General features: G+C 57.8%; 1 protein-coding gene across 2 annotated transcripts; it reads right to left on the reverse strand.

The window, feature by feature from the left end:
• Positions 1–778: 778 nt before the first annotated feature.
• Cbx6 (chromobox 6) lies at positions 779–11,052 on the reverse strand. 2 transcript variants are annotated; one of them, XM_046429351.1, is made up of 5 exons: positions 10,890–11,052; positions 10,682–10,725; positions 10,477–10,542; positions 10,276–10,342; positions 779–6,195 (listed from the first exon to the last, which is right to left on the reverse strand). In XM_046429351.1, the coding sequence occupies exons 1-5, from the start codon at positions 10,956–10,958 to the stop codon at positions 5,254–5,256; spliced, it is 1,188 nt and encodes a 395-aa protein (XP_046285307.1). In that variant the 5' UTR covers positions 10,959–11,052; the 3' UTR covers positions 779–5,253. The 2 variants fall into 2 exon arrangements, with proteins under 2 accessions (XP_046285307.1, XP_046285306.1); XM_046429350.1 differs by having other exon boundaries at positions 779–6,249.
• Between the last annotated feature and the right edge of the window lie 2,186 nt (positions 11,053–13,238).

A 13,238-nucleotide genomic window follows, 5' to 3' on the forward strand; every position in this document is an offset into this window, starting at 1 on the left:
GAGGACTTTGCACGGGATCCTGAGAGCTGTGGACTCCCTGTTTGAGGGAGGCCTCTAGGCCTCTGGGGCCTGGTGTGGAAGTCGTGGCAAGGTGCAGGCAAGACTGGAGACTGGCAGGGTGCACTGCCAAAGGGGAGGTTCTGGACTGCCGGGGTGCAGGGTGGGAGACCCAGGAGAGGCCAGACATGGGATTTCACCACCTGGGAGCAGGAGGAGGGCGGAGGGAGGAGGGAGGGCAAAGTGACACCTGTGCAGGGCCTGGCAGCAGGTAGCCACGGGATGCACCTCAGGAGTTTGCAAGTGGGGTGCCTGGGGCTGCTGCTCTGAGCTCACACCGAGCAGAGAGCTGTGTCATCGGGGGGACACACAGCACCCAGAGCAAGTGCAAAGGACCCCCATTCCCTGAGCCGTGGGGCAGCTCCTCGCTACCAAACAGGGACGTACCGTGCAGACCACTGGCAAGGTCGACATGCCCTCTCTGAGCTCTGGGCTAGCACTCTGCAGGCCCCTTCCTCTCCTGGGTGCTGTGACTGCACCTGGGGGGCCAGTGAAGGACCCCACCCTCCCACGTGCCGCCTACTATCCCCAAGGCTGCAAGGGCAGGCGGCTGTGGCCCTTCGGAGGCTGGGGCCATGGTGGGAGGGAGGGCACCGGCCTGCCGCGTGCCCAGGCAGGACAGAGGCGGCGCCGGGGCCTTGGGATGCCCGGCCCGCGGGGCTACCCACCGCCCGACGCTGCTTCAAAGAAAGAGACAGACGCACCCACCGGGGGCTGGGCCTCGGCTTCGGAATGTGACAATTTATTTGGGGGTAAAAGAGGCTTTTCACTCCCATTTCCTGGCATCGATACAATACTGAAGAGCAGCAGAACAAACACACACGACAGTCACCAGCCGAACCCACCCTCCCCCGCCCGGAATCCAGGGAACCGGAACGACAAGACCAACCCACACCGAAAACCAGCCCTTCCCCGCCGGAAGTCCTGGCGGGGAGGAGGGGGCAGGGGCCGCCCGACTTCCGGCTCCTGCCAGCCCTACTACGTTCCCGTCTTGACCGCTGGAGGCGACGTTTAGCCAGCTGGGAGCTGGATGGTTGGACCACAGACAAGGCAACACCACTTCATTTTAAAAATGAGCGCGAGAAAAAGAGACAGTGCCCCTCCCCAAATATAGAGCTATATACGTATACTTTATATATATAGAATTCCTTCGTGCACGATTCATTAAATGAGCTTTTCAAAAATTAAAAAACTTATAAGATACATATTTATTTAGGCCTTTGTGTTTTTAAATTAAAACCAACGAAAAGCAATCTGCATCTCTCTGTGCCCAGCAAGGGCAGGCCGGGGCACCTCGCTCCTCTCACCTGGCCTCTGGGGGAGGCCCCCCACCCTCCCGTTCGCCTAACTGATGCTCTGCATACAGTAGGCACTCACTGCTGGAGCACTGACTCCTTTGAGGCTTTGAGAGGACGGGCAGGTTGAGAGGAAGGGTCCCCGGCCCTCACCCAACAGTCTCCCTGCTTCTGCATCTTGGGGACTGTCCACAAGGGGGGGCCAGGGAGCCCCTCTCCTGCAGTTTGAGTCCTTAACTGGGCTAAATTGGGAGGAGATGCAGACAGAAAAAACTAAAACGCTTAAACTTCTTCCTTTTTTCTTTAAAAAAAAAAAAAGTGATTCCTCAAACCATATAAGCCCCAAAGAGGCCACCTTGGGCTAGTGCGTGGGAGCCCAGGAGTGGAACTGACCAGCTGACCAGGTGGGGCTCCACTGTCCAGCACGGACGAAGTGCAAAAAAAAAAAAAAAAAAAAGCAACCCCCCCAAAAACAGAAAAGTGGGGGAAGGGGGGTGCATCCTCTCAGAAGGGGCCACAAAGGCTGGCAGCAGCCCAGACCCCCTTAGCTGTTTTTCCCGCAGGCTGATCCTCCAGCTCTGGGCAGGTCCACTGGCCTGGTAATCCCAAGACCACTCAGCTCTGGGATCAGCCGCGGACCTTGTCCTGGAGTGGGTTCCCCACCCCAACGAAGCAGCTTGGCCTCCTTTGGAATGGGGAGATTCCTCCCACCCTGCCACCTCTCCTGCAGCTGGGAACTTGGTCATCACCTCCTCCTTGATCACAGGAAGGAAGCTCATTTTGACCTTGACCCCTTTGCAGAGTGAGAATAAATGGGACTGTGGGTGGCTGGAAGTCCCAGTGCCAGCAGCCATGAGCACCTCACGTCCTTACACACCACCAGTGCCTTATGCCCAGATGCCTTTCACACGTGGGCATGCTGAGGGTCAGAGGGGAAGTGAGACAGGGACAGGTGCCCACTGTCCAACTCAAACCAGACACCGGATCTCATCTGTTTCCTATGACGCGTAGGAGGGAAGGGGTGCATTCAAGAGGAGATGACCAATGGCCACCCTCTAGTGAACATAGAGGACAGTGGGCTCTGGGAGTTACTTCACATACAAAAATAAAGCAAACCAGATTGCAACTTTTGCTAGGTAATTAGGCAAATGGAAAAGCAGCAAGGGGTGGAGGAGGGGCCCACGGGAGGCCGATCCGTCCAAGTGTGCGGTCAGGAGTGGGCAGGCTGACTGGGCCTCCTGGGAGAGGGAAGGAGGCCTCAGACCCCATGCCCCCTCAGGCCCTGGAGGGCACCCTCCCAGAGGCAGTGTGTGGGCACGCCCGAGGTGGGGACAAGCTGCGCGTGGCTTGGAGCTGGGGCAATAGCCTGCCCGTGGAAAGAGATGGGCATTCCCATCTCCCCAGTTACCCCTGTCATAGTCACTGCCTACATCTCGCAGGGAAGAGACTCTTCCTGGCCAGGGGAGCTCAGGAAGTTCCGGTCTCAGGGGTGATAAGAAGGTCCCCACAGGGTGGTTGTACTAGGAACTGCCTGGCCCTGTAAGCTGGCAAAGGAATGAAGAGGAGAAGCCACAAGCCTTCCAGGAGAAAACTGCTAACGAGCCACAGCCACAGAGCACCAGGACCCCATCTCTCCAAAACCTCAGCAGCCCTGGTCTCCATCAGCCGGGCAGCCTGGGCCCAGGCTTCTGGCTCGCTCCCTGGGGGCAGCTGTCTTCCTTCCCTTTAGTAAGGACGGGTGTGGAAGTGGGCCACAGCAGAAAGGCTCACCCTCCTGGGGTGGAGGAGGATGGCCAGCCCCAGGGACCACCAGCTTCTCATGGCCACCTCGTCTGTGCAATGCCGCATCACTACGTTCTCTTTAAATATCTTTCTCCCCCCACCCCACTCCCTTAGGAACCCCATGATAGTTTTTTCTATTTCTTTTTTTTCCTCTTTTTTTTTCTTTTTTCTTCATTTTTTGAAAAACTAATTCTTTCACTTTCCTGTCATAAAATCACCTCTGAAAACACAACTTCTTTACAAAAAAGGTCACGAATTACACAGATTCTCAGGAAAACACATTTCCATGGTCTCTGGAAACACCTGTAACTGGCCCAGGTGGTGGCTCACCTGGGGAAGGGCTGGGGGAGTCACCTCTAAAGGCAGAGGAGAAATACCAGCCCTTATTTTGGGGAAAAGCCAATTGGCACTTGGACGGTCACAGAGCCCAAAGGGCGGGGTGGGGAGAGACTTGGAGTGCTGCCACCTCAGACCCTGTGGGAGCCCCTGTTCGGCACCCCAAGGGTGCGCTGGGGGGGCCATGCTGCAGCCCCCAGCAGGGAGATTAAGAAGAGTGTCCTCCCAAGGGACCAAGGTGCTTGCTCAGTATCTGACGGGCTCCCCTCCTGCCTCTTGCCATCTTGCTTCCGAGCAAGGTACCAAGGGCGGCACATATAGGGACCCAGTTTAAGCCACATGCAGAAATTGCCATCCACATCCACCTGCGTCCCTGGCAGTGGCCAAGAGTGGGCTGCCAGGGGCCCCCAGCCTCACCCCAGGGGACAATACCCTTGTTCTCCGGAACACAGGCTCCTCTGCAGTCTCCGGTCCCTACAGCCCACTCTCCCAGTGCCTGGCCTAAAGCTGGGGCTTTGGTCTCTGCCACTGGCATAGGTGCCTCGGCTCCCTGGCAGCAGGGGCAACAGAAGCTGCCTAGGACCCCCGAGGCCTCCCACTGCTCCAAGCAGGCTGGGCTGAGAGAAAGCCTCAGCATCAGAAGCAGACGAGAGGGTGGGGAGAAGCTGGAGGCCCTCGGGAGCTCTCCAGGCCTGCCCCCTCCTCCCCCAATACCCTGGAGGAGGGTGAGGCTGAAGTGGGGCTCCCCACGCTCGTTCACAGTTCCCACCATGCCAGGTCTGCAGTGAAGGCCCGGCTAACCACCCCAAAGATAAGTGTCTGGGGGTTCGGTGACCCTAACACACTGGGCAGGGAGAAGCCGGGCAAGGGCACAATAAACTGCCCAGACACGACTATTCCAGGCCTGAAGAAAGGGAAGGGCCAGGCCTTCAGGGACCCTGTTCTGAGGAGCTGCAAAGGGTGCTGCAGGGAGGGCCCATGGCCCAGCACCCGATGCCCACATGGACCCTCGTACACACACGCCAACGGGCAGATGCACACTCAACCGGAAGCTTCCACAGCAGGTTCTTGTAGCACCTTTGGTCAAGAACTGAAGGGGCCTTTAGATGCCAGGAGGCTGTGGCAGGGTGCACTCTACCAGCTCCTCCCGCCTTCAAGACGGGGATCGGAAGCAGACACGGTGGGGCACAAGGGGTCTGCTTGGGCCTGGTCCAGAAGCAGGCAGTGAGGCCCGACCTCTGGCCCAGCTGCTGTGCCCTCACTGGTGGAGCGGGAGGAGACCATCTGGTCTCCTCCTTCACTGTCTGGGGCTTTGCCAAATGGGCAGGAAGCCATCCCTGCCCCCTCTTGCTAGGCATCTGCAGGAAGAAAAGGGACCATGCCCACCCTGGGTGGGGGTCTCCTAAGGACCTGCAGCTGCTGGGTTAGCACCGAGGTCAGACGCTGTACACGAGCAAGAAGCAAGCAGAGGGGAGATGGAGTGGGATGTAGATAGGGCAGGTGGCCAGGCCTGGGGCTCCCTAGAAGCCCAGCAGGCCCACTGCACACAGGTAGGGGCAGTACCAAGAGACAAGCGTGTGCCCTGTCCCAGACTTGACCTAACCTAGACTGCCCCGCCCACTGGCCTCTGGGAGGCCAACTGCCCAACCCCATCCCTGGGTCAGCACGGAGCCATTTGAAACAAGCAAAGCACAGGCAGACGGATCTGAGGGCAGGGGCAGGGCAGGAGCACAGGTGTGACTTCAGGCAGGAGGCCCCCCTGCCCTCCTCCTTGGGGAGCCCTTCACTTGCTCACCACACTGCTGCCACCTCCGGCCACAGCGCCTGCTACCCCAGCAGCCACCTTCTCGAAATCCTCAGGGTTGCAGAATTCCTTGATAGTGACCGTCAGGAGGTTGCTGGTGACATCGGTGACAACCACATTGGAGCAGGGTGACATCTCAGGACGCCAATCCCCAGCCTCAGGCTCGGAGGCAGCACTGGAAGGCTCTGGGGCCACTGGAAGTGCCTGGGTGGCGGCAGCAGTGACATCAGGAGGTGCCCGCTTGCTGGTGGCCGCCGACTCCGGGGGAATGGACAGGTCGAGCACCTCTGGCTCGGGCCAGGTGGGGGCGGGGGAGCTCATGGTCTCAGGGAGCAGCTTGGGGGGCGTATCATCAGGGTCAGAGGACTGCAGTGTGGGCGAGGGGCAGCCCGAGGAGCTGGAGCTGCGGGCATCGTAGGGGGCAGCAGGGTTGGCCAGGAGCAGCCCCTGGCCGGGGGCGGCGGGGACGTCGGCTTTGCCGGCAGGCGGGGGGGACAGAGGGGCAGGCGGGGGCTTGTACAGTGAGAAGGTGCTGAACTTCATGTGGCGGATCTGGGTGCGCAGGACGCTCTCGCTGAACTTCTTACTCTTGCCGATGACGCGGTTCCTCGATGGGACTTTGGGACGGGCAAGTGCCCCCGCGCCCTGCGTGGCAGCCCCTGCGCCAGGGCCTTTGTCGATCACCTTCAGATTGAGGATGATGCGATTCCGTTTGGGCTCGCGGGGCTTCACCTTGCGATTGATGATCCGCACGGTCTCGGAGAAGGGCGAGATGGGTGGGCGCAGGCCAGGGCTGCCTCCTTGGGGGTCTGGGCGGGGCAGGGGGCGGCGGGACATGCGGTGGCAGCGGCGGATGTCCTTCTTGAGCCGGTGCACTGCTGCGCTGGAGTGCAGCTTGGGCGAGGAGGCACTGGCGCTCGGCTTGACAGAGAAATGCACATCACTGATGCGGAGGGCCTCTGCCTGCGCCCGGGCCTGCGGGCAGAGGGGCGTGGATGGGACCTCAGGGCTCGCTGACCTCCCACACCCTGCACAGCCAGCCCTGAGCACGGTCTCAGGAAACCAGCTGAGAGCAGGCAAGAGAACACTGGTACTTATGACCCTTACTGAGAACAGTAGACAAGTCCAGGAGGGGACTCCACTTGCCTAAGGTGACCTACAGTCTTGATGGCCCCGCCTTCATGGCTCAGCTGAGGGCCACCCTGTCAACAATCAGGAGCCTTCACTGGGGGGCAGTTCTTACAATTCTCAGTGACATGAAGGAGGGGCAGGTCCTCCCTGCTCCCCTGGCACCTCAGTCCTGCTGATGCATTTGTAGTGTCCCCAGGTTCCCATTCTCTTGCCTTTGATTGGCCAACTCCAGCCCCACCCCCACCCCCCCAGGCCTGGCTTAGAATGAGCTGGAGTGCGGCAGAGGACTGTGGGCAGCCAGGAGAACTCCCAGGCTCCTGGACCCAGCTGTCCTTCCAGGTATGGAATCTCTCAAAAGCCCCAGGGCTCTGCAGTGGCTCATCTGCCACCTCAAGGGAGGTCCAATAGGACCCTTGAGAAACCCAGCTCTCAGTCCAACCAATCTACTGTCAGAGGACACCAAATGGAGAGTGAGCAAGGGACTCCCAAAGCCATATAAGCTGTCCCTGGTGGCCTGTCCTTCCTTTGCTAAGAAAGATACTAAAGAGTCAAGGCCAGGGACTGGGGTCGTGGCTCAGTGGTAGAGCATTTGCCTAGCATGGGTTCAGTTCTCAACACCGCACATAAATAAATGAATAAAATAAAGGTCCATTAATAACTGAAAAAATATTAAAAAAAAAAGAAAAAAAGAGTCAAGGCCAGCTTCTCAGGTCTGCAGTGACAAAAAACGGGGCAGCATCCTCTCAATGAGGATGGGGCGCACAACAGGCAGAGGGCAGGGGGCGGGGCAGCGCAGGGGGCAGGGCAGCACAGGGGGTGGGGCAGCGGGAGGGCAGGTGAGAAGACAACCCCCCCCACGTGAAGGAGGTATCATCAAGCCGGGCCCTGAAGCCTAAGAGGAAAGCACCATGATCCTTAATGAGTACCCAGGGTGCCCAGGCAGTTCCACAGTGAGGGTGGCCCGAGAAGACAGGGACACAGGGTAGAGGCAGAGAGGCTGTGGGCCCACTCCAGGGAGTGACAGAATTCAGAGTGTACCAGGGCTGGCAGCCATGGATGGGGACAGAGAACTTAGGCAATGACTGCCTGGATCCGGGTGGGAGCAGATAGGGAGGTCACATCTCCACAATCAGGATGACCCTAAGGTGGGGCTGTGTTCCAGGGTCTTGCCACCTCCCACTCCCCAGGCGCTGGAGGCCCAGCCTCCCAGGGAGGTAACCCGTGTGTCCTGACAGGACTTGACTAACCATGACCCCCAGAAGCGATGTTGCCTGACCTTCCAGCTGACCAAGGGAGGCTCAGAACATGACCCTCACACCCCGGGGCGGAGAAGTACACTTCAGCTCTATCTGGTCTCCCCACCCAATTTGGGGCCTCCTGCGGCTGCCTGCTCAACAATTCCTCTGGACACTAGGTGGCAGCACACAAGGCCAATGCCACCAGCTCCCACTGCTCCCAGCCAGCTGAGCTCCCCAGGGATCCGACCACTCACACCCCTTCCCAGACAAAGGCAGAGAAAAGCGAAGCTTTCTGCTGGCAAACAGGGTCTTAGCTGCAAGAACATCCCCAAGGAGCTTAGGGGATCTCCGCTCTTTCTCACTCTCAGGGGACGGGTGCTTCTCCCTCTGTATCCAGACTGATCCCAGACCTGAGTCCAGCAGTGACGCAGGGGAGTGACAGAGCATGGGTAAACTGCAGATGCAGGAGGAACCCCGGAGTCTCATTTTTCCTGTCTGTACAATCATGACAGGCCCCACCCCAGGGGCACTCCTGGGATACCTCATGGTGTATAGCGCCTGCTCGGCACAGGTCTGGATGCAGCAAGCACTCAATTCATTTGTCCATGGGTGTTGAGTCAGTGAGCAAGCATCTCCTTCTAATGCATGCTTTCCAAATTTTCTACCAGAAACATTTCTTACTTTATAATTTTTAACTATCTTTATGAAATACTGAATACAAGTCTATCTGCCTGGTGAGTTAAAAGTGACCACTGCCAACATGCTTCTGGCCCTGGGGGGTGGGGGGGGGGGGTGGAGCCCTGGCTGAGGGGTTAGAAACTCTCTAATGTGTTATTTAACTTAACCTCTTCGGTCTGTCTTCTCAGGTATGAAATGGGGACAATGGAACCTACCTTGCAGGCTCCTGCTCCCTACACAGTGGTTCCTGGCAGAAAGTGCTATTTGGGTGTAATCTGATGACTGCCAAGGCTCTCAGCACATCCCAGCAATGGGCCCGGTTCCAGGTGCCTCCACAGCCCCTCACAGGTATCTTTATCACTCTTGTGCTACCTGTTTTGTAAGATCTAGATCAAAGTGCTACTGTCTGCCTCTGCACCCAGTGTGCGTCCGCCTGCTCCCTTTAATCTGACATGTACTCAAGGAAGGAAAAGGATGAGGTCAGCCAGCTGACTACTTGGATCTCAGGTGGGTTGATCCCCCTCTCTGGGCCTTGACTTTTTCATCTGTAAATGCGGATAAAAATACTCCCCACTTCACAAGGTTGTTGAAAGAATTAAAACAATTCATGCACGGGGTTCAGCACTGTTAGGCCCATAGGCAGCTCAGGGAAAAAGAACCTGAAGTTAAAAGGCACTTTGTGAACCCTGCTCAGGGCCATGACTCGCTTCGCCGCTAGAGGGCGCTCCGACCGCGCTGAGAGGCTGTCAGCCCACCAGTCTTCCAGCTGCTCCGCCCCATCCCTCCCACCGAGAAGCATCAGGGTTAAGGCTGCTCCAGGGATCCCCTAAGATACGCTGCAGCGGGGGGCGGGGGTTACAGAAATATGGAATTTTGGAAACCAACATTTTTTCCACTTCTGCTTTAAGTTCAAAACAAACCCTTACACACGCAGTCCTTTGGCTGGGCGTACGTGGGGGGAGGAGTGGGCTGGACAAGACCATCCCACCCTCTCTGGGCTTTGAGCCTTTTGGACAAACTGGAGACTCTGAGATTCTGCAGCCCCTTCTCTGAAAAAAGGCCTCCCTATCCTTTTGGTGCCAAACGTCACAAAATAACTGGCTCCGAGGTGGGAAGAGGCCTTGAGATATCCTCAGCCCCACAGGGAGACTGCAGTGCCCCGGTGGGTTCCACCTGCAGCTCTGCAGGCCACCTGGCCACCTCAGGTCGTCTTACCCTCCTTCTCCCAGACTCTTCTTCCTCACCAAATAATACAAAAGCCCCATCCCCAGGAAGGCTTCCTCTGGAAGTTCATCCCTTCCCTGCCAGGGCCAGCGGGATAGGCTTCACCACGCCCCACCCCATCCTCTAAGAACCCGAATAAATAGGTTGGGGGCATCTGAGGTTCAGCACCTCGCCCACCCCAGTCAGTGGCCCAGCTTGATAACACTCAAGCCAAGTGATTTAAGGTCAAGTTCAAATCGAGCCCAAAAGTGAGGAAGGGAGAGAGGCAAAGTAAATCCTGAGAGGTGGGGAGGGGGCGGTAGGCAGGTGGCTTCCAAAGTGCCCCTCCAGGTGCCCTGCCAGAATGTGGCCCCTGCTCACTCTCCCCCTGGGCTCTACCTCCCCCAAGCTCCCCAGGCTGGCGGAGGTGAGGGATCTTCTGGCAAAATAGCCTCCCTACCACCCCCTCCTGCCACCTGCCACATCCAGTTCCTTCCAGGAGCCCCGCAGGCACCCCAGACCCCGGCTTCGTCATCTGGGATTATCCCTACTCCCAGGCCCCTTGCTGGAACTGACCCCGGCATGCTGCCAGGGGCTTGTCTGGGGTTCGCAACTACCCCCTGCCCAGCTGGGGCCCCTCAGGAAAGGCCCGCCCGCCTGGGCGGTCGCAGATCGGTCCCTCCCCTCCCGGCCCCGCGCTGTGCCGGGGCTGGGGGCCCGAGCGGGGGCTGCTGGGGCTGGGCCAGGTTACCTTCAGGAGGAAAGTTTTAGGTTTGGGTCCCCTCTTCTTGGGTCCATACAGCTCGCGCTCCCTCTCCCTGCGTCGAGAAACGCCAATTGTTAGAAAGAGCCCCTTGGCGGGCCCCCTCCGCGACCAGCCCGGCTCTCGCGCCTCCCCGCGCGGCGCCCCACGAGCCTCGGCCCCGCCGCCCCTGCCAGCTTCCCAACTCACTTCTGCTCGAAGGCGGCAATGAGCCGCGAGTCCAGGATGTTCTCCTCGGGCTCCCAAGTGCTGTACCTGCCGAGTCACGCATGCACAAAATCCAAATGAAACCACAGAGGCAGGGCACGCCGCGAGGAGCTCCGCGACACCCTCCTCCCAAGGCCGGGTGCCCGCTGCCGCCCCTCCCCCACGCCCCGGGCCCCGCCACACTCACTTGATCGCCCACCCCTTCCATTTCACCAGGTACTCGATGCGTCCCTGAAAAACAGAAAGGGAAAAGGAGGGGTGTGGGGGTGGGGAGGATGCGGGGACGCAGGGAGGCGGCGACGCGGGGGTGGCCGAGGGAGCCGGGTTAGCGGGATCGCTTCGCCCCGAGGGCTCCGGCCCCGGGGAGCGGAGGCCGGCGGCGGGCGAAAGCTCACCTTTCGGATCCGCCGTTTGATGATAGACTCGGCCGCGAAGACCCGCTCGCCCACTGCAGACAGCTCCATCTTGCTCAGCGGCACCCACAGCCCATAATACTCCCTGCTCCCGCGGCCGGTGCTGCACCGCTCGCGCACGCGCCGCAGCGCACAGGCCCCGGCGGGCGGGCGCGCGGCGGGGCGCGCGCTCGCGTTCCAGCTGCGGGCCGTCACGTGACCCGCCCGGCTAGCGCGCCGTTGCCAGGACCTCCCCCTCCCCGGGGCGGTTGCTAGGGAAAGTTTGCGCTCGCGAGGCGGGGGCTCGTGTTGGCTCTTAAAGGGGCCTCGCCTGGCGGCGGGAACCCGGGCTGGAGACCAGTGGATGTTTGGCTTGTGACAAGCCCGGTGAGGCGCAGTGCAGTCTTCCACTCCCCTCCACTTCATCTTCCAGGCCTCGGTCGCTATCACCTTCTCCCCTCCATTCAACCCCCCTTGCACGTCTTGCCAGGCCGCAGACCTGTAAGTGCGAGTGAGCCTTGGCGTCTGCAGCCGCGGCGCATCCTCCTGTAGAAGTTTGCAAACAGTTAAATATGATACAGCAGAAATGCATTTGCTGTTGCCTTGCCAGGCCTTGCGGGAATTTCTCTACTCCACACCCCACCCGCTCCGTTATCCATTATTTATGTATTCGTGGGTGTGTGGTTTTGTAACCAGTTCAGATGAGTTAAAACAAAAACGCCACCGCAGGAAAGGGGGTGCGGTGGACCCGGCCGAGGCAGGTCGAGGGAGGCCGAGGTGATCCTGGGCATCCGTTCTCGAGCTGCAGTCTTGGGCAGCACCTGCCTTCATTCACCCAGGGGGCCGTGAAGACGAGGAGAGGACCATGCGGCTGTGGCAGGAGGAGGGAGAAGCTGCAGGGCGAGAAGGTCCCGCACCTCAGATTAGGTCCAGAGCGGGTCATCCTTGGGTCACTTGTCAGAATCCTCCCCCGCAGTCATATCAATGTTTTCTCATCCCAGGCCGCTTTGCCACGTCACTGGCCTGCCCGCAGTTCCTCTCATGGTTCCGCCATTGCTCTCGGGGACACCAGACCCCAACTTCCCATTTGGGGAGGGGCTGCGGGATCTGGAACGGTCCCCAAATAGACAGAAAGTAGCCCTAGCCACACAAAAACCTTTTGTTTTGAAGTTATTTAAGGGGTTTTTTTTTTTCGTTAGGACAATAGTCTTGTTCTTTGCAAAACAAATATTTAAAAAACATACAGACAAGGGGGGAAAACCCTGTAACCTCCATAAAACCGTTGACATCTTCAAAAATCTTCCAGCCTCTGTTCACTGCTTATGTAAGCACATGAATACTATATATACATCACATGGATATTCATTGCGGGTATATATGTGTATATGTACGCATGTATAATTTTTAACAAAATAGGGTAGTACTGTTTACACTGTTCTGAAATCTGCCTTTTCTCCCTTACTGACATCAATTAGACCTTAAATACTGATATCGCCATCATTTTAGTGGTGGGGGGGAAACTGAGATGGGTTGGGGGTGGTCAGAATTTTCTCTTGTTAGCACGACTTGTTCATCAGGAAAGATTTTTACATTTCTGTGCTGCATTACCATTGCTTGCTGTTTCAAATCAACCACATCAAAAAACTAGCATTTCATCCCTGTATCCCTGCAAATGTGTTCAAGTACTACCTTGAGAGAACCCCTCCCCCATAAATCCTAATGCGCCAGAGCAACAGCTATTCACTGGCAAGCCCCAAGTGAGCATCCAGGTTAAAACAGCGCTGTGCTCTGGGGGCAGGGGCAGCCAGGGTGCGGGAAGTGTAATTTTTGTGAGTGTGTGTGTGTGTGTGTGTGTGTGTGTGCGCGCGCGCGCGCTTGCATGTAGGCTGAGAAGAAGGCAGCAAATGACACAGATAGTTATCAATCCACTGGACAATTCATTCACCAGCATTTGTGAGCCCTTGTTAAGGATCAGGTTTTTATTAAACCATCAGGAAACAAAGATGCCTTAGGCTCAGTAGGCTAAGGTCTGGCCCCTTCATGTTGAAAGGCACCTACCATGCAATGTGACTAGTGCTGCAAGAAGGGTGTATTAGTTTCCTGTTGCTGCTGTAACAAAATACAGCAAACTTAGTGGCTTGGATGACACAAGTTTATTATACTAGGGTTCTGGGGGTCAGAGGTCCTGAATCAGTGTCACTGAGTCAAGGTATCCTCCTGCCTGTTTGCTTTTGAAGGCTGCAATAGAGAATCTGTTCTTTGCCTTGTTCAGCTTGTAGAACCTGTTGGCATTCCTGGGTGCATGGAGGGCTTCATCACTCAAATCTGTTTCTGCCTTCTGCTGGCTGACTT

This window comes from Marmota monax, unplaced genomic scaffold (assembly GCF_021218885.2).
Source record: "Marmota monax isolate L192 unplaced genomic scaffold, Marmota_monax_Labrador192_F-V1.1 WCK01_AAM20220418_F8-fsc00051, whole genome shotgun sequence".
Classification (NCBI taxonomy): domain Eukaryota; kingdom Metazoa; phylum Chordata; class Mammalia; order Rodentia; family Sciuridae; genus Marmota; species Marmota monax.

What these genes read in the sequence shown, in the direction of transcription:
- Cbx6 (XM_046429350.1), bottom strand. Translation starts at nt 10,958, where the DNA reads ATGGAGCTGTCTGCAGTGGGCGAGCGGGTCTTCGCGGCCGAGTCTATC. An exon ending in TCAAACGGCGGATCCGAAAG is followed by an intron (nt 10,726 to 10,889) that starts GTGAGCTTTCGC and finishes TCTGTTTTTCAG; the next exon opens with GGACGCATCGAGTACCTGGT. An exon ending in TGGAAGGGGTGGGCGATCAA is followed by an intron (nt 10,543 to 10,681) that starts GTGAGTGTGGCG and finishes GTGACTCGGCAG; the next exon opens with GTACAGCACTTGGGAGCCCG.